We start from the raw sequence: 21,514 nt of genomic DNA, 5'->3' as shown, positions 1-21,514 counted from the left end.
CATGGTTGTCAGTTGAGAGTATGAATTACAAAATTATCTTTATTTTTACAGGCTCATAGCAATGAAACTATTGGAAGTGTCAGATGGAAAATAGCAAAATTATTGAATGCCCCTGTGGACAATATTCAGATCTTTGCCAACGATAGTTTGGTATGTTAATTGCTTATAAGTATATTTCAAGTTGCAATGTCTGCTAAATCTAAGGATTTTTTTTTAATATTTCAGTTAACAGTGAATAAAGATCAGAAGCTGCTTCATCAGCTAGGCTTCTCTGATGAACAATCACTTACTGTAAAAACACTGGGAAGTGGAACTCCATCAGCAAGTTCTGCCGATTCATCCAGCAGTGGTAGCAATGTCTTCAGTTCATCATACGCAATGGAACAGGTAAAGCATGAATCCACTGAAATGTGGATTTCATATTTTTCATTAAGTTGTCGTGGTACAATCTGTCAGAGTTAGGTTTATGTCTATAGAGGTTCTCAGTCATCCAAGTCATGGCTATCCCAAAGGCGCTTTGAAAAAGTTAACTGTACTTTCTTGATGACTTCTCACTTCTCATCCAAGGAGCTTTTTCAGTTCTAACTAACTGGTGGGAAATCCATGAAGAAGTATAGCGTCTTCAGGAAAAGTCAAGGAAGTCCAGTTTCCTTTTTGTCAGCACTTTTGGGATAGAGTTACATTCTAATTTAAAAGATTGCATCTTCTATATCTCCTTTTCTAGCATTGCTTTTTGGCAGATAGCCAATTTTTATTAAATTGATTTTCTAAAATGAATTCTGCTCACCCATTGTTTGCTCTCTAATATTGTTTCCTTTATGCAGATACAAAGTATATTGTTTAATTGATTACAATATTTTTTCTTTTTTTTTAATATAAAAGATTTTTACTTTTTTTAAAATTTTACACATCTCTTCACATGAGCAATATGATTCCAGATTATAACACTTGTAGATAGTCATACTTTCATTTCCATTAATCTTATATAATATCATCTCATATCATTATCCATTTCACTCATCTTTAAATAAATTTGCATTTCATATTTCAATTCATTAATTCAATATCAATTTCATTTCATTCACACATAGGTTTTCAATTCTTTATCCCCTATTATTTCCATTTTCAGCTTACCAGCTATTTTAATTTACGTACATTACACATCATTACTATCCTTAATTTTCTCTAAGCCAATATATAATAAACAATCTAAAAAGAGTACAAGTAAAATAAAGTCAATATATTTAGGATCCACATGGTATTTTCCATTCCCCTACTTTAATCATAATAAAATACTCTCATTGTCCACTTCTAATATCCATTAAATAATCAACTGTATATTTTAAAATGTATATATTTTAAAGTATCCCCCCAGTAAATTGCTAAAATAATTTCTTAATATGTTTCATTTTATCTTCACTTTACTTATAATCATTAATAATCATATTTTTTCTTCCTTTCCACTTTGCCAAAGTTTATCTATATATTTTAATTCATTTCCATTCCCCTATTTTTAATCCTCCAAAGAAAGAGTTTATAACAGCATAATTCATATACAATTCATATATATGGTATTCATATATATATGGTATTCATCTTTGTTCGGGTATTTTCCCATGTCATTATAGTTGTGCTTTTAAAGTTGTAGCAACGTTTCGGCAGAATCTAATCTGCCGTCATCAGGCTTCTGTATTGTGTTCGTCTGTGAGTCAGACTTTCTGTGAGTCAGACTTGGGGCAACCAGGCACCCAGATGAAACCTAGCTTCCTAATCAATGATAGCCGTCTGTTTACTCGGAGCCAAGCCGCACTAAAAGCCTCCAATACAGGAAACACAATGTTGCCAGCCAATCAAGACAAAAAAAGCTACAAAACAGACAGAAGATATTAGAAACACCAATCAAGCAGAACACAGCAAACTCCAAGACCAGTAAACACAGACCAAGACTCCCAACCAATCAGGATGAAGAAGAAACCATTCTGGCACAGCAGTAGGCTAGTACCAAATTTAAAACAGAAATGGCTATGAACGTCTGACTCACAGACGAACACAATACTGAAGCCTGATGATGGCAGATGAGATTCTGCCAAAACATTGCTACAATTTTAAAAGCACAACTATAATGATGTGGGAAAATACCGAACAAAGCTGAATACCATACATGTAAGTACCCGAAAACTTAAGATATATATATATATATATATATATATATACACACACACACATATACACACACACACACACACACACATATATATATATATATATATATATATATATATATATATATATATATATATATATATATATACATATACATATACATATACACATATGTATATATATATATACATATATATATATATATATATATATATATATATATATATATATATACATACATACATACATACACACATACACATACATACATATATATAATATATATATATATATATATATATATATATATATGTGTTCACACATTGTAGTTGTTCTTTTAAAATTTAAATACAAGCACACATACATATATACCGAAAACTTAAGAAAACAAATATATATATATATATATATATACACAATATATACACACACACACACACACACATATATATATATATATACACACACACACACACACATACACACACACACACACACACACACACACACACATATACACACACACAACACACACATACATATACAAATACATATACATACATAGGTCTAGGTGTGTTCGGGTCTTTTACTGTGTAAGATCGTAAGAAAAGACCCAAACACACCTAGACCTACATATCTGTACCCGTGAAAATCTACGAAAACAAATTCATGCTTTCAGGTCTTTTTTCAATCTCTATGGCTTTTGGGTAAAAGACCTGAAAGCATGAATAGAAGAGATGATTCCACCAGACTGTCAATTATTTGGAAGCCTGCACTCAGAAACAAAAAAATCTCTACACCACAAGCCAGGCAAAGACCTGGGCACAAATAGATCCCCCCTGATACCACCAGCTCAAACACACCCCAACCAGGCACCCAGATGAAACCTAGCTTTCTAATAAATGATAGCCGTCCATTTACTCGGAGCCAAGCTGCACTAAAAGCCTCCAATACAGGAACACAATCAAGACAAAAAAAGCCACAAAACAGATAGAAGATATTAGAAACACCAATCAAGCAGAACACAGCAAATTCCAAGACCAATATACACAGACCAAGACTCCCAACCAATCAGGATGAAGAAGAAACCATTCTGGCACAGCAGTAGGCTAGTACCAAATTTAAAACAGAAATGGCTATGAACGTCTGACTCACAGACGAACACAATACTGAAGCCTGATGATGGCAGATGAGATTCTGCCAAAACATTGCTACAATTTTAAAAGCACAATTATAATGATGTGGGAAAATACCCGAACAAAGCTGAATACCATACATGTAAGTACCCGCGAAAACTTAAGAAATATATATATATATATATTTATTCATGCTGTGTGGGCGTTTTTCTATCTCTGTGGCTTCTCTGATTATTCTGTTGTTGAACACTTCAACAACAGAATAATCAGAGAAGCCATAGAGATAGAAAAACACCCACACAGCATGAATAAAAGTGATGACACCTCCCGCTTACCAGCCATTTGGAAACCCGCCCTCATGAACAGACGAGTACCTAACATGATGAATGACACCAGACCCACACCCACGAGGGCCACACGAGATGCCACCACCACACTTCCACGTAAAAAGCAGACTCACACCCACACAGAAGATGAGACACGACCACAGACCAGAAGCCGCACTGCAGCTGCATCACTACCCACTTCAAACCCCTCTGAGCCATACATGAAGCGAACTGACCCCCACCATGAAGATGCAGCACGACCACGAACTCGAAGCCAAACAGCAAGATCACAGCTCACCAGCTCAAATCCCCCAGTAACTAAGACCAACCTGAGCACAACCAAGCCCCCACCTGAACAGAACACACCTCCAGCCAATCAGAACATGGCCAACCCCCCAACCAATCAGAACACAGCCAAAACCCCAACCAATGAGAACACACCCCCACCCAATCAGAACACAGCCAAGCCCCCACCCAATCAAGTCACACCCCCACTAGCAGTCAAAAGGAAGAAGCAGCTGCAAGCTCACATCACTCTGAGAAGCACAGAGTTGAAGACAGAAGCCTGAAGATGATGAATGAGACTTCATCAAAACGTTGCCTAGATACTTCCAATCTTACGCGGGAGAAAACCCGAATAACCAAAGATCCATACACACACACACACACACACACACACACACATATATACATACATACATATACAAATACATATACATATACATACGTAGGTCTAGATGTGTTCAGGTCTTTTACTGTGTAAGATCGTAAGAAAAGACCCAAACACACCTAGACCTACATACCTGTACCTGTGAAATATCTATATATATATATATATATATATATATATAGTTATATATTAGTTATAGTTATACATAGTTAGTTATAGTTATACAATCCCTAAAATATTTCCCAGCAAGTTTTAGATGAAATACCCATATACATTCCCATGTGGTATCCCCCTTATAGATCCTTAACCCTTATCTCTAAATTTTTCAGCTTTATTATTTCTTTTAATTTTAGCCAGCTTTCCCCTTTCTAAGTTTCCCCGGTCTGTCTTCTTTTTTCCTTCTGGTATTATTTTTATTCCCCTCTGCCTGTCAGCCGTGTTTTCCCCCACCCTTTCCAGTTCTCTTTTTTGGGGTTTCTTCTTATATAATTCCTTCTTCTTCTTAATCTTGGGAGCCTTATCTCTTTTATTTGTTGTCTCTGGTGTCAATGTCTCTATTTTAAATCCTTTTATATCCTTTGGCAATGGTCCTTGTTCTCCATATTCATCTGGGCTGTTGTTTCCCTCTTCCGACTCATCATTTCTGAGCTTTCTTTGTTCTTCTGCAAGCTGCAACACCATTACTTTACTAATCATTGTATCCAGCAATTTCATTCTTTCTTTTAACATACCTCTCACAGTTTTCAGCTCCAACTTAAATTCTTTACTTATTTCTTCAATTTCTTTATTAAAGATCAAGTTTTTCTATTATAGTCCTTGCCAAAAGTTTGTTTCTCACACTTTCTCTTTCTTCTGTTTTCTTGTCATAGTCAACCTCCAGCAGTCCCAAAATATTGTATTCCTTTATATTTTACTATAGTCCCCTCTTTAAAAAAAAAAACTTCCGGGGTTTTTGTTGTATTAATAATCCTTTATTCCATTTCTTCTTTCTTTAAAATATTTATGCGACCAGTAATTTTCCATAAAAACATAAAAGAGGAAAATCTTTAACCATTAGGCGGTGCTCTATATCACTTTCTTTTCAAAGTTTTTTTTAATTTTCTTTTCCGTAGTATTAATGTTAATTTTTATCCATTCCAAATAAGTCCAGCATTTTCTCCAATGCCTAATTAATGTCCAATTCTGTATATTAGTTCAAATTTAATCTGATTTCATATAATTATTTTATTTCCAGTTTTTCCTTTACCTTCCTTTTATTCTCCGTTCGCCGCTACGATTCTTCCAAGCGAGGACTCTTTCTTTCTGCTTTTCGGGGTTTTCAAAAAAAATATTCAAAGTCTTTTATCCAGTTACACGCCGCTCACCACTTCCACTCTCCAGCACAAACTTAGGTCCCAGCAGCTTCCCATCTTCAGGGCAGCCATTAAACTACCGCTTCTCCTTGTCTTCTAGCGGAGTTTACCAAGCCAGGGAGATGCAGCTCCCCTCAACCCAGCTGGCAGTCTCCCCCTCTTCCCCCACCCCTACAAGGTGGGTCAGATGGTTCTGGTCCCTCGGGGACCCGTCCAACAGGGCAAGCACGGATCAAAGCCACGCACGATCGCAGTGTCTGGTCCATCTTCAACGGAAATGCCACCAGAAGTCCACAATAATCTTTTCATAGTACATGCATTTGGGCATCTTAGTCATTTGTTTCCTAGAAAATCCCAAGTTGCTCATGAAGCTTAAAAAATCTCTAGAAAGGTGGTAAGAGATGATGTTCTGAAAGTAAGATGAGAATTAATTATTCATTAATTAAGAACCTTGGCAAAGCCAGCATGAAAGATTGCCACCTTGCTGTTGTTTTAGTTTTTTATGCTTCTTTACTTAAACATAGTCTCACTAGAATTTCAGAAACAAATGCATCCAAATTGTTTGAAATAATGCCAACTGTAAATAACAAGGGGGGAAATGGTAAATCAGGAGCTGTCCTTAAAATATTCAAAAAGAAATATTTCATCCCAGAACTTGGATAATTCAGAACTCAGAAATGTAATGTTCTGCTAATTATGTTGTTTTTATTTTTAAAAAAACAGTGATAGTTGCCCTGATTTCTTTGCAGATTCATATTAAGTGTTTAATTTGAGGAGATAGCTGGATGTTGGTGTAAAAAGTCTTATGCTGGAAAAGGAAGGAAGACTATGTCTTTAGACCAAGTTTTAAATGTATAATGCTGTACTTAAAAATAAGATTGTTTAAAAGAGATGAAAGAACTCACAATATATTCTTTAATCCTTAGGAAAAATCCCTTCCTGGTGTAGTAATGGCCCTTGTATACAATGTATTTGATATGCTTTATCAGCTTGCTAACCTGGAAGAGCCAAGGTAAGTTAAGCATTGTTAATGTAGTATGGAAATGCTGTGGCTGCAGAGTTTAAAGAGATATATTCTTTGAAAACATGTGCAAATTACTCACAGACTGTCCTCCAGGAGAAACCTAAGTGCATGACGTATTTTTTTTAAATTCTTCAGGATTACTTTGAGAGTTCGGAGGCTTCTTTTATTGATTCCTACTGATCCAGCTATTCAGGAAGCTCTTGATCAATTAGATTCACTTGGACGAAAGGTACCAATTGCCAACCAGAATGATAAAAACTAATAATAATCAAGTTTTACTACTTACTTTTCATACTGAAATTAATGAAAAGAGAACTAGAATGATATTAATTGACTGTAATGAGTTAGCTGAAATAAGTTGAAGCGATGCAACCTATTAGTTCTTATGGGATAAAATGTAAGTTATCACTGGCTACATTAAAATGATTTATAATAGTTTGGATAAAATGGAATATTGATTTTGCAAAGTGGGTATTCCCTATTTGCTCAATATGAGTACTTCATTTCTCGAGATTCATAAAGTGCGTCCAATGTATTTACTACCACTGGAACTGGAAAATAGTGCAGTGTTGGCATAGCTGTGCATTAGCTGGCAGATCTCCCCTAAAACTATAGCAGAATTTATTATCTTTAATGTATGTCTGTCTAAGTTATAGGCTCATTTAATATAATCTTAATACTCCTGGCTGAACTGCCTTCATAAGCCAGCAGCCAACAGGCACTGAATCCTAAATATATTCCATATACAGTTTAATCTAAGATTAATCTTAGGCAAAGATTACTTTGGGGGTGGGAAGCAGATTACAGGATAGTTTATTTATACATAATGAGTTTGGGGGCTCTTAAAAAGCAATAAATTTTGTTTAAAATGTAATGAGTGTTTTTGCAACTTCGTTAGGGTTTATAAGTGCTGCATGTAAGATTGTTTTAAACACTGAGAGTTATTTACAATAATTTCAAAGACCATGTAAGAATACGCTTCTACTCATTTTTTTCTGTGCTTCTTTTTCTCTTAGAAAACACTTCTCTCTGAAACAAATGCCCAGTCTTCAAAATCTCCTTCTCTGTCTGCAAAACACCAACACCAGCCTAGTGCGGCTTCAATACTTGAAAGTCTTTTCAGATCTTTTGCTCCAGGAATGTCTACCTTTAGAGTGCTCTATAATCTTGAGGTAAGAATGAAATTGTGGCTAGAGAAAGGTCAAACTCAGACTTATAACACATGTTTTGCCTAGTTGTAGAGTTCCCATTATCTTTGGTTTTCTGTCTTTTAAAAAAAAAAACTATGGGAAACCGTCAGTCAATAGAAAAGGCACTAGGTTAACTAGAGCAATGTTTACTTGCTAGGAAACTTCTTAATACCATAAAATAATACTTTTATTCAACGCTTGCTATGATCACTATAGCAAAATTTGGTAGATTTCCAATTATTCTTATTATTTATAGTAATTAAGGTATTTGTAGTAAGTCTGGTTACTGTAATGCAGTATAGATCAATCAATTTTAAAATAAAACTTTTCATAAACCAGGAGTAAACAACGTAATCTAACTTAGTCCACTCCTTTGAACTATAATTTGTACCATCCTTATCTCTGGTCCGGCTGCCTAAAAATGAATAAGAATGTAAGTCCAGCATTTAAAAAAAGCACCAATTTCCCTATTTTATATTAGTGCCATGTTTTTGGTTTAGATTATCTTTTTTTACATTCCCCTCAAGAGATTCTGCAAGCAAATAACTCTTTATTGTTTGCCTTGTATTGATGATACATAATTGCTCCTTGAAATGGGTGTTTGGTACTGAATTAAACTTAACACATTAAAAGCTTTGTTAATGTTCAAGAAGCTACATTATTACTTCTATTGATTCCCTTCCTGCTCACCATTGTAACCGGTGAGTGGGAAGTGGATCAAAAGGACCCTTTGAATTCAGATTTTTTTAAAATTGCATAATATTCTGAATAGTATTCAACAGTAGATATTGCTGCCTATTGCCAAGTAGGAAATCATGCAAACTATTTGGTGAGGTGGGTTTAATTGCCTGTTTTTGAAATTATGAATATTTTTAGGTATTGAGTTCCAAGCTAATGCCTACAGCAGATGATGAAATGGCAAGAAATTGTGCCAAATCGTTTTGTGAAAACTTCCTTAGAGCAGGAGGCTTGAGGTTGGTTTTTAAATATTTCAATCAACTGAAGAGTTACCTAAGGTCAAACTGTCGAATGTTTACAAGTCAGTTGAAATTAAATGTTGTAACTTAATTTTTGGGCAACTGTTCTGAATATTATAGGAAGATAAGTTACTTTGTCTTACTAATTCATTTGTTTATATACAATTCTTACTTTCTAAGTAGATTTCAAACCTACATACATGGTAGGGGTCAATTGTATGGAAAGTATTTGTCTTCTCTTTTCACTTATAGGTCTTTTGTAAATAAGTGTCTATAGGGGTACCAACTATAACTGACTCTCAGTCTTTAATTTGGTCCTAACCTCTGCATAACTATTATGAGGCTGATTTCAGAAAATAAGTCCTATTACGAGAAAAAAAAATGAAGCTGTTATTTAAAGAATTGTGTGATAAATGGTACCTGTTTTCCAAAAAATAGTTTTGCTGAAATTTGAAGTTATCACAAGTGTCAAGGTCATTAAGGAAACCATGCTAACATTGAACATATTCCTGTATATATTTGGTCAGTTGCCCAGTATTGTGGCTTGTAAAACTATAAGGATTAGGCAGGGAAGATGATGAGGATCCTCAATCATCCAGGTAGAGTTATCTAGAAATTGAGTCCTGCAACTGGACTTCATTTCTTCTTGGTTTGAAATATTTCACTGCTTATCCAAATAGACTGAAGAAACTACTTGGATAAACAGCGAAACGTTTCAAACCAAAAAGAAAAGTCGAGTTGCCATGACTCAACTTTCAGACATTAGACAGAGATGTTCCAGAAATGTTAACTACTGTATCTCATATACTGCTTAACAACTGAAGTACAGTGAATACATTCATTGTTCAGGGAAAGGAGAGGAAGGAAGGAGTATTACTTTGTGTATACCAATAAGTAGAGTTTTATATCATTGGAAGTAGAACATTTGGGACAGTAACATAAAATTAATTCTGCCAAGTATTATAGTGATCACATGAATCATTTAGCAGACTTTTGTTTGTAAGAATTGGTGTGATTTTTCATGCAGTTCAACAAGCACAGTTCAGTTTTGATACTTTGTTGTGAAAATAATCTGTCTCATCACTAGTTTTCTACACATTTAATTTTATTACTTAAAGAAAGCTAATGGTTTTGTTTTCTAGTTTGGTAGTGAATGTCATGCAGAGAGATTCCATCCCTTCAGAAGTGGACTATGAAACCAGACAGGGAGTATATTCTATCTGTTTGCAGCTAGCAAGGTATGTGCTTGATTTGCTCAGAAATTTATAATATACTGAATAGTTTGATCTTAATGTAGTCAGTGCTCTTCATAGTTCAGACAGCACATTTTTTGTGTTTAGGTTTTTGCTTGTTGGACAAACAATGCCAACTTTATTAGATGAAGATGTGGCTAAATATGGAGTGGAAACACTTTCTTCACGCCCTTTCCGTAATGTGACTCGGCAAAGTACCAGGCAGATGTCCATTTGTGGAACTCCAGAGAAGTCTTCATATCGGCAACTATCTGTTTCAGACAGGTCCTCCATTAGAGTAGAGGAGATAATTCCTGCTGCACGAGTCGCAATACAAGTAAGTAATACCAACAGCTCTACTAAAATAAAAGGTTACATAATTTTTGTGTAGAATGTTAATAGACTGGTCCCAACAACAGTCCTCTTGTGATTACCTGAAATGTCACCTTGCCTTTTTTATTTCAAGCAAGAAAGAATTTCCTTTTTCTTTACAGACAATGGATGCCAGTGACTTCACATCTACAGTCGCTTGTTTCATGCGACTCTCATGGGCAGCGGCTGCAGGACGCCTTGATCTGGTGGGAAGCAGCCAGCCAATAAAAGAAAGCAACACCTTGTTTCCTGTTGGGATTCGTAATCGGCTTAGCAGCTCAGGTACTGCATTCACTTAATATAATTGAAAAACCAGAGAGTTTGTTCTCCATAAGGTATTTGACTCTACCATTAACTAATTCAGTCCAAACCTGAGAAATGTAAGACTGAAAAGGAAGATGCTTTTACATGATCTTCTTTTCAATCTATTGCAGGAAGCAATTGCAGTTCAGGAAGTGAAGGGGAACCAACCACTCTACATGCTGGAATCTGTGTAAGGCAGCATTCAGTATCCACCAAAGATGCACTGATTGCTGGAGAGGCTTTGTCTCTCTTGGTTACATGTCTACAACTTCGTAGCCAACAACTAGGTAAGCTTGTGGGAATCTGTTACACTGTTATATTTAATGTCACTTCCATTGATAATTGTGCTACATCAAGTGAGTCCTATTATATTGTGAAGATTCAATCCAAACTTCCCAATTGTTGCTTTCATCCTTTCCTTGTTTCTATTAATGCTTGCATTTTGCTGTAAGATCATGTACTTGCTCAGGGTCTTGGGAATTGGTCAGAACATAACTTATATGATATAAATGCTATATACAGGTAAGTCCTCGACTTATGACCACAATTGAGCCCCAAATTTCTGTTGCTAAGTGAGACAGTTGTTAAGTGAGCTTTGTCCCATTTTACAACCTTTCTTACCAAGTTGTTAAGGGAATCACTGAGGTTGTTAAGTTAGTATAACAGTTGTTAAGTGAATCTGGCTTCCCCATTGACTTTGTCAGAAGGTTGCAAAGGATAAATACATGACATTGGGACACGGCAACTGTCATAAATACATGCCAGTTGCCAACCACCCAAATTTTGATCCTGTAACCAAGGGGATGCTGCAGCAATCATACATGTGAAAAACAATCATAAGTCACTTTTTTCAATGCCATTACAACTACAAATGGTCACTAAACAAATGGTTGTGAGTCAAGGACCATCTGTGTGCATATTTTCTGAAATGACATATTAATGCTAATAGTATAAAATTATGCAACGTATTTCAATAAAACACTTTGAATGTGTTTTATCTTAGGCTCTTTCTACAATCTCCCTTGTGTTGCTGATTTTATCATAGACGTACTGCTGGGTTCACCAAGTGCTGAGGTGAGTAGTTTGTGTTTCTGTTTCAATTTTTTTTTTTTTTTCAGAACATTGGCAACATAAACCTTTTACATGGAAAGATCTGTATAAGGGACAAGTGATAAATATTTTACTACTGACATAAGCTGCTTTACACGATTGATACATGCTGCATATAACTCCTAGGATAAGACAGCTGCACTTGAACGAGGACACACATACATTACATTATTTTAAATGTTATTAATGCATGTATACAAGTTTAAAATCAAAAATATATTTGCTTCATGCAGAATGCAACTTGTCAGCATTTCTTGTATAGAAAAGCTTATCCAGTTAGATATGTATTTAATCTTAGTTCTATTTAATTTTATTGTTAGCATGGTAGTATAGCTTTTTTTTAAAAAAAAAAAAAGATATCAATTGATTTCTGGTTTGTAGACCATTAGCAAGGGAGACTGTAATGATTGGTGGTAGAACTGCCAATCAAAAATTTTTGAAACCAAAAAAGGAGCTTAGTGGGGGTAGCATTACAAAAAGGTAGTACAGTAAAAGAAAAGAGCCATAAAAGGCATTTCAGATGAATCCATGCTAAAAAGCTTAGTTTAATGTGAAGTGAGCAAAATGTGAAACTGGTTTTCCAAATTCCTAAAGCACTTCTGTTTCAAAAGGTTTGTGACCAGGTATTTGCTTTTCTTTTTTCCAGATTCGTCGTGTTGCCTGTGATCAATTATATACCCTTAGTCAGACAGATACATTGACTCATCCTGAGGTTCAGAAACCCAACCAATTTCTCTTGAGTGTCATTCTTACAGCACAGCTGCCCCTTTGGTCACCTACCAGCATTATGAGAGGAATCAACCAGAGGTAAGCTGGAGACATGAGTTCAACATAAGCATTTGTCTGAAATGTATATTTAAATGAAAATAACTCGGCCAGAGAAGCAAAATACCTAAGTGCTAGAAATGAACTGAATGCATTCAATCTCCTGTGGAAATGATGCTGTCATATAGAAATTGTTGGGCCTTATACTTATTTCTTCATGTAAGATCTTTTTAAATGGACAGTTGAAGAACGTAATTTGTGATAGCCTTTTGCCAAATTAATATATTCTTAACTATGTGTATATAATATGCACAAACAAAATAGGTCAAGCTAATAATTATGAATTGGATTCCTTCCCTTTATTCGTTGTTGTGATGTTCCATAACACAGGTTTCTAAATAGCTTCCATTTAATATAGTAAAATAAAATAAGGTGTTAAATCTTGAAGTCAAAACAATATCAGCAAAAAATAACTGTAAAGGGAAACAGACAGAAGACAGACTTTAAACTGGTTTCACATTTGGGGAATATTATCTACCAAGAAAGGGGTGCTGTGGAAGGATTGTTGAACAGCTAGACCATTATCCTTTGATATAATAGAATCACTGAATGAGTGGTTGTTAAGTAAAAACTATCTGTATAAGTTAAGTTCTCCGAGAAAAAAAGGAGACCTTGTTTCAGGTCCACCTTTACCTGTAAAAAGTCACTAGGTAACTTTAAGATAATTGTCTCTCAGCCCAAATTATCCATGGTTTAATATAGAAGAAGTGAAACATGGGAGTACTATTATGCTCTCCCCCTCCACACCAAGGTCATGAGAAAAGATAGGGTGGTATGGTGGATAAATGGATTTCAGTCCTTTAACTGTTCAGTATCCTCCTCTACTGTTGAAAGAATCAAATTTAACATTTCCTGTGGGACTGCTGATATGTTGGCTAATTTAGTATTTATCAATATAATCTTAGCTGATGAATGGATTTATTGAAAATCCCAGGACAGATTTCTGCCAAAACAATCCTTTCGAGCCAAGTCTTCAGTGCCAAGTCTGAGATCATTTAATTACTTCAAGAGGGAGGTGATAAGTGGTAGTAACACATAGCAGCATCTCAAGTTGGAGTAACACATAGCAGCATCTCCAGTTGTCCTAAATTGGAACATTGCTTTGTAAGCCAGTCTCTACATTTCAGTCTTTTTAGAATTATGGTTACATTTTTAGTTTAAAAGTGTCATTTTGTTGAACATCCAGGAATAGCTTTAAAAAGCATTAAAACAAGTAGCAAATCCTAGGGTGGTTTTAAATGAAGATTTTAAGCTGTTGTATTTTTGTAAACACAATATAGGTCAATTTTAAGTTCCTAGTTACAAAAATTACAAGAAAAATGCAACTTTTATTTTTTTAATATAAAACATGCATGTCTAGATCCATTCACTCAAAGTAAAATGTTTTATGAGAAAGCAATATATGTATAAGTAAAGATTTCTACAAATTATGTCATATGCTTATAAGAATCTTAATATTAATTGCTTGAATTCATTTTTAGACACTTGTCCCAATGTACAGAGTACTTTGATCTTAGATGCCAATTATTGGACGATCTTACATGTAAGTAGTAGAAACTAAAACAGCTTTAAATAGCAAAACAAAACGTTCTTTATCCAAAAGATAGAATTAGAATTGTGATAGGTATAAAACATTTATTCCGAAAAAGCTAACTGAGATTATTTTATTCTTACAAGTTTTCTTTGTGAACTTTGTCCTAAACTCTCTGTCATTTAATTCAAAATCCAAGCAGACCAAGCAGAAGAATAGCAGTATCTGCTAATGCCACTTTTAAGGCTAAGGAAATAAACTCTTCTATCGATAAAAATAACATCTTTCTAGAGCTTTAATAAGTAGCCAGAATAATTCTGAGATTCTTTAAACTAACGATACAGAAGCTATTTAAAACTATATTTAGTTATATAAACTATATCAGTAAATGGAAAAACTATACCTTTTCAATAACTATTTCTTAAAAGGTTTTTAAGACGTGAAATTATTGTAATAATGTAAATTGTCATATTTGATTCTGGTAACAGGACCACATTCAAAATAAAAGCTCTCAGTCATGTCATTTTTAAGGAGTGGAAGTAGGTTAATTTTTAAACTAAAAATGCTTGTTTTATGTTACATGCCTTAAATTAGCATTAGTGTTGATTTCAATTATGTTTCTCTTTGGACTATTTGAATATAGTGGCATGCTTACTATTTTCCTTTTCCCCCTTCCTTTGTTTGGTTTTTATCACATAGCTTCAGAAATGGAACAATTAAAAATTAGTCCAGCTATCATGTTGGAGGATGAAATCACTTGGTTGGATAATTTTGAACCTACTCGTGCAGCTGAGTGTGAAACTAGTGAAGCTGACAATGTGTTATTGGCAGGACATTTAAGACTTATTAAGACTCTTCTCTCACTTTGTGGAGCAGAAAAGGAAATGTTAGGTAACTATTACTTTCCACAATTCATATTTTAATTTCATTGTAATTCGCAATCATTTACTTTTTTGCAAAATTGAATGTAAATACAACTTTGGTTAAAAAATAAGACATTCTGCTACTATCAGTATCACCTTTGTCTTTTGGAAAATAATCTTATTATGCAGAAGCTTGCAGGTAAATATTTAAAAAACAACAGAGTGCTACTGTATGGGAATTTTACTTTTTCAGCACAGTGTATAAAATGATACGATCAGTACAGTGCACTAAATCAAATACAAAGAAGTTTATTTCTATTGTTATTTCTGTGTTTATATCTGTGTTTGTGTCTGTATGTATGTAATATAGATACATAAAGATATAAACACAATAAATGTTTTGTAGGAAATCTGTGCAAATGAGATTAAAATATTATTTCCAGGATAGATACCTAGAGAACAAAGGGGTGGTCTTTAGAATAGCATTCCAAGTCCCGCTAGAAAAATATCAAAGTTTCTCCTTCAAAGTTAGTGGAAGATTTCTGACAGAGGCCTCCCCTGCATATTTCCTGCCTCTGAACATTTGAAGAGCCCCCCCATCCCACAAGATAGATAAGGAATCTTATGTATTCCTTTGCTATCTTAAAATGCTGGCAAAAGTTTTACATATGATCAAGAGCTAGTACTATACCTGTTTGGATGGATGGGTGGTTGGATTGAAATTCAAACTTTGAAAGTGCTCAACAGGTTTTCTAACTTTAAAGGAACATTTTAATATGATATAGCATAAATACAAAAAGTCCTCAAATTTCAACTGTTTTTTAGTGACCATTTGACGATGCAACATCACTGAAAAAAGTGATGTGTGACCATTTTCACACTTGCAGCATCCCTCTGGTTATGTGATCAAAATTCAGATGCTTGGCAACTGATTCATATTTACAGCAGTTGCAGTGTCCCAGAATCATGTGATCCTCTTTTGTGACTTTCTGACAAGTGAAGTTAATGGAGAAGCCAGATTTGAACCTGAAAACAGTATGAGAAATACATGTTCTTTGATCACCTGTGGATCTAGCAACATACCAGTCTGTTCTATAAATGCTTTCTGCAAACATGTTAATGCTTAGCTGGTAATAATACTTTTGCTTTTTACATAGGTTCATCTTTGATCAAACCATTATTAGATGACTTTCTCTTCCGAGCATCTAGGATTATCCTGAATAGTCATTCTTCCGTTGGCAGCATTGCTGTTTCTCAACAGGATTTTCACCCAAAGTAAAGCATACATTAGTTTATTGGTGTAGTAAAGAATAATGTATAGGGGATGGGGTGTATTATGTTAGTTGTTCAATCAACTCTGTCCATGTGTAAATCAAAATGGGGCCTTCTCATTTTTAAATGTCTGCATTTCCTATCATTCACTCTGTTATCTTCTTTCTGAAATTAAATAACTAAACTAAATGTCCTCAAGAAGGTTACTAAGGAGTTTCATGGTATCATCATTATAAATCAATCCTAGGTCATTTATTAATATTTACCTACCTTAACAAATACCTTTGCTGAATGAAGGTAAGCTGGTTGTCAGAAGCGAGAGCTCTCTTAGCTATGATAGCCTGCTTTTGCCTCTGCCATTCTTTGGGAAACAAGCAAAAATATTCTACAGTTTATGTAGAGAGAATGTGGAATGGATGTTAAATTTAATTGTGCTTTTACTTTTTTAATTATCTTGTTCTTATAATGTAATCCACCTAAAAATATTTAGGATTGAATAAATTAAAAATATGCTAAATAGTATTTTCTGGATGTGTAGAGAAATAACCTTTAAAGATTTGTTTTATTCCACATTGTCAATTTTATATCACTTTGTTTATCCAAATCTGCTATTTCTAAATAGTAATTTATTTTACTCCAATTTGATGATTTGTAATTATCATGTATATTTCTAGATTTCTTACAGCATAAAGTACAGCATCCCTAGCACCTTGGAAACTGTTAATAGGGTACTGTTTTTGACATCTTGATAATTTCTATCAAGTTTAATTAAGACAAAAAACTTAAGCAAGTTCATGCTGAAAAAAGGCTACCAAGTCATCGATTAATATTATTAATGTTGGTATATGGAATTCAATTCATCCCCATTTCTAAGATCAAATGTGCAGAATCAAATGGTAATTGTGGCCCATGACCCAATAAAAGTTGTCCGCCCTTAATTACATCCTCCACCAGATATTACTTTATAAAATGGAATCAAAAATAACTATCCTTGGTCTGCATGTACAGTATAACAGCTTTAACTTATCCAGGAAATTAAACTGATGATTTAAGAATTGCTTTGAACAGAAAGGCACTAAACCTCAATTGATTCTCTTTGGAAGCAAATTACTATACTTTACAAGTATTAACAGCTGAATATTGACTTTGAATAATCAATCCCTTTGTTTTAGATGCAGTACAGTGAATAGTCGCTTGGCAGCATATGAAGTTCTAGTAATGTTGGCTGATAGTTCACCCTCAAATCTTCAGCTTATTACAAAAGAATTGCTTTCTATGCATCACCAGCTTGATCCAGCTCTTTCCAAGGAATTTGATGTAAGTAAACTGGCTTTTTTAGTTCAAATAGTAATACTACTCAGAGGTTTAGACAAAATATGTATTGAATAAAATCAATATAGGTAAGTTCCATACTTAAAGAAAAAATTTTCAATCAGCAACATTAGTTCTTTGTAAATTACATCTATTTTTCTATGTTACAATTTTTTCTTCTTACTTGCCTGTACCCTCAGTATCTCCCACCTGTAGATGGTCGATCCATTTCTGGATTTGTGGGGCTAAAGAATGGTGGAGCTACCTGTTATATGAATGCAGTTTTCCAACAACTGTATATGCAGCCAGGTCTACCTGAGGTAACATTTATTCAGAGTCTTGTGAAAAATGCTTTTAGCAAGCCTGTTAACTATATACATAGAGGTTTCTCAGAAAGGAAGGAGAGTTTACATACAAAAAACAATGTTGATAAGCAGCAACTTGAAATTGACCCATGTTAACAGACTAAGACTGTCCTGGGATAGTCAAATCTGATTGAGTGCTGAGATAAGAAATAAGACTCTGAAAAATTAAGTTTGGTTCTCCAGTTATTCAGTCTGAATACAATGCAAACAGCTGTCTCTTTATTTTATTTTATTTTATTTTATTTTGTGTTTTAGTACTATAAAATGAATTTGGTAAGGAATCTATGCAGGGTTGAAATAATCAGAGTTTTTAATAGCTCTTTTAAACATTGCATTTTTAAAAAAATAAACTTTATTGAATTTTTATTACATTAAAAACATAAAAAATATATCACTCAATAACAGCTATTTGTGGTGCTTATCATATAACAATCATTTGTGCAATATAAACATTGCATTTTTAAATGCCTGTTGGATTTAGTGGTCTCCTATGGTGGAAAATAAATGCCAAATTGGGAGACTTTTGTGCAAAAATAAGGGACATTCATAAGGAATTATGTTGTTCCTTCCTGAGCTGATTGCCAAGGATTTCAGTAGGGATGTGATGCATGGATTTAGTTTTTCATTAAAAAAAACATTAGTCCAAGGTAGCTGGTTGATGTACCTCTTAATAGATTATGACATAACTTTTCAAGATGAGAAAGAGATGACAATGAGACAGAGCCGTGTTACTAAAAACAAAGGTTCTTTCTGTCACCAAGATGATAATGGTAACTAATGATTTTCTGATAACAATATGAACAAAGCTGATCATTATCAGTAGATCCAAGAGTTTGTACTAGAACATTATAATTAATTGCTTCAGTGGCATAAATGAATACAAATAATGTATACTAAGTTAGAAATAAATATTGTTATACTTTCAAGAAACACTATTGAAATTGTTTCTAAAGGCATTGCTTTCAATTGATGATAACATGGACAATCCTGATGACAATGTATTCTATCAAGTTCAATCCCTCTTTGGTCATTTAATGGAAAGCAAGCTGCAATATTACATACCGGAAAACTTCTGGAAGGTATCACTCACTGTTTTTAAGTATAAATCCTTTTTTTCCCCTTTCTTTTTTACTCATCATGATTTGAAATGATAATTCAGATCACAGCATTTTGAAAAATCAGGAATGTTGTGAAGGATTCACATTTAATTTTAGTTAGCCCTACTCATAATCTTTCAGTGATATAGAATCCTAAAGTTTGTTTATTTAAATTTATTAGCCTCCCAACTGCAATTGACTCAAGTAGTATTCTCTTTAATAATATTCTCAGGAGAAGAATCCAAAGTAGTATTCTCAGGAGAAGGTATATTTTCTTATTAAAAGAGTTGGGTAAAGGATAAGAAGAGACCTTTCTCTTCCTGTTTAGATTGGCTTTCTTAGTGCATTCTAGTGACATTTACAGATCTTGAAGCGCTTAACTGAGTGGATTCCATCTATATTTTATAGATCTTTAAGATGTGGAACAAGGAGCTTTATGTACGTGAACAGCAAGATGCTTATGAATTCTTCACCAGCCTTATAGATCAAATGGATGAATACCTTAAGGTGAACTACACTTTTGGTACATTGGTATAGTAATTCAGTGTCATTGTTTCTATGGATGTACACTTAATCTGCTATTGGCTTTTCAATCTCTTACAGAAAATAGGAAGAGACCAGATCTTTAAAAACACCTTTCAGGGCATATATTCTGATCAGAAAATCTGTAAGGATTGTCCTCACAGGTAAGTGAAGATCAGGTGTCACAAGATAAAGCAGATCTCCCTCTCCGCATACTGAAAATCTACAGGTGAAGAAAGAGATCCACTATTGTAAGTTTAGCATGGCAAACACACAAAAATCACTATTTTGATCACTGCCATTGGTACCAAATGAAATCTTTGAATATACTGATCCAAAGCTGTTGCATTTATGGACTTTCTAGAATTAAGATGGAGGTGGGGGGAGAATGTATATAAGATCCTGGATCTGCACACTTCCTTTTTAGGTATGTTAACAGGGATAAAGGAAAAACTAGAGAAAAAAGAAAAAGCATGACATATACAAGTGGTACAGTTCAGTGCTTTAATCATACTTTTAATAAATAATAAACGTTATTACTGAAATAGACAAAATCTTACAGCATTGTTGACATATTAGGGTACAATTGTGAATTCTTACTTTCTAATATTCTATTTTTTTATGTTGTAGGTATGAACGAGAGGAAGCCTTTATGGCTCTCAATTTAGGGGTCACTTCATGTCAAAGTCTAGAAATTTCACTGGATCAGTTTGTAAGAGGAGAGATTCTGGAAGGAAGTAATGCATACTACTGTGAGAAATGCAAAGAAAAGGTAATACTTCTACCTTATTTAAGAGTTAAAGTACTTTGATTTTTCTATGGGAAGAGATCCCTCTGGATTCATTAGTGCTGTGAGAAATTTTGAGTCTATCCTTAGCTTTATATGCTTGTTTTTTTAATTAAATATTTATTCAACTTTTCTTCAGGGTTAATATGAGATGACCCTTATATTTTTCCTTACAATTACCTTGAATAATAGTGAATCCTTAAAATTTTCCTCGGATTTTCAGACTGAAAAAGAATATGAAACATTGTCATAAGACCATTTCCAATCTATAGCTTCCTGCTTGTGTCCTTCCTTTGCAATCCTTTATTAATATATGTATTTCTAATCACTGGAAATTCATAGAGATCAAAACTTAACTTTGCTGCCATGATTACTAAAAAAATCTTTGATTTTTCACTTCATTTTTATATTTGGGAATTAATTTTAGTTTCCTGCCAGATGAAAATAATTATTTTATTTATAGATTTTCAGCAGATGTATTAAAGATCTCAATTGATTCAATGAATTTAAGAACTGTTTATTTAAAAATGCTGCAAAGAAAAAAGGAAATTAGCACACTGAACACTTTTGTAGTTTTGTACCCTTTTTAAAAATCTGTTAAAAATCTAATACTTTATCCCACAATATGCAACTTGGAGAATCGTGTAGTCTGAAAGCTATTTACTGGTTCTCTGAAAATTCCAGTTTTTCTTGTAAAATATTAATTTTATATTTCCATGTGATTTTTTCCTAATATGACTTTCCTAATATGAAAATTATCCTAAAACTATATATATTGTATTTCAACAAGCTAGCTATATGTATGTATGTATGTATGGCATTCAGCTTTGTTCGGGTATTTTCCCACGTCATTGTAGTTGTGCTTTTAAAGTTGTAGCAACGTTTCGGCAGAATCTCATCTGCCATCATCAGGCTTCTGTATAGTGTTCATCACCACCTACCAGGAAAAAAACCACCCCCATCAGTGAAGAGATCCAGTAAAGAATCATCTCCAGAGAAAAATCATCCAGATGCCCTAAACTCTATGGCCTCCCCAAGATACACAAAGAAGGAACACCACTCAGACCCATAGTCAGCTTCATAGGC

General features: G+C 34.0%; 1 protein-coding gene across 2 annotated transcripts in view; it reads left to right on the top strand.

Annotated features, from left to right (window-relative positions):
- Positions 1–21,514, top strand: part of USP24 (ubiquitin specific peptidase 24) — an 88,299-nt gene that overhangs the window by 45,847 nt on the left and 20,938 nt on the right. For both annotated transcript variants that reach the window (XM_026665931.2, XM_026665932.2), the window contains exons 26-46: positions 52–150; positions 226–387; positions 6,574–6,659; positions 6,807–6,900; positions 7,688–7,843; positions 8,738–8,835; positions 9,981–10,076; positions 10,179–10,407; positions 10,565–10,724; positions 10,877–11,032; positions 11,749–11,819; positions 12,502–12,662; positions 14,162–14,223; positions 14,911–15,102; positions 16,232–16,349; positions 17,519–17,663; positions 17,858–17,977; positions 18,976–19,101; positions 19,528–19,626; positions 19,723–19,805; positions 20,272–20,413. In XM_026665931.2, coding sequence (XP_026521716.1) covers positions 52–150; positions 226–387; positions 6,574–6,659; positions 6,807–6,900; positions 7,688–7,843; positions 8,738–8,835; positions 9,981–10,076; positions 10,179–10,407; positions 10,565–10,724; positions 10,877–11,032; positions 11,749–11,819; positions 12,502–12,662; positions 14,162–14,223; positions 14,911–15,102; positions 16,232–16,349; positions 17,519–17,663; positions 17,858–17,977; positions 18,976–19,101; positions 19,528–19,626; positions 19,723–19,805; positions 20,272–20,413 — 2,655 coding nt within the window. The remainder of the gene's footprint in view (positions 1–51; positions 151–225; positions 388–6,573; positions 6,660–6,806; positions 6,901–7,687; positions 7,844–8,737; positions 8,836–9,980; positions 10,077–10,178; positions 10,408–10,564; positions 10,725–10,876; positions 11,033–11,748; positions 11,820–12,501; positions 12,663–14,161; positions 14,224–14,910; positions 15,103–16,231; positions 16,350–17,518; positions 17,664–17,857; positions 17,978–18,975; positions 19,102–19,527; positions 19,627–19,722; positions 19,806–20,271; positions 20,414–21,514) is intronic.

This window comes from Notechis scutatus, chromosome 3 (assembly GCF_049901735.1).
Source record: "Notechis scutatus isolate UNSWTSFEM ecotype Mainland chromosome 3, rNotScu1.2, whole genome shotgun sequence".
Taxonomy (NCBI): Eukaryota; Metazoa; Chordata; class Lepidosauria; order Squamata; family Elapidae; genus Notechis; species Notechis scutatus.
Note: the sequence above shows the minus strand (reverse complement) of the source record. Positions and strands in the feature narration are given on the sequence as shown.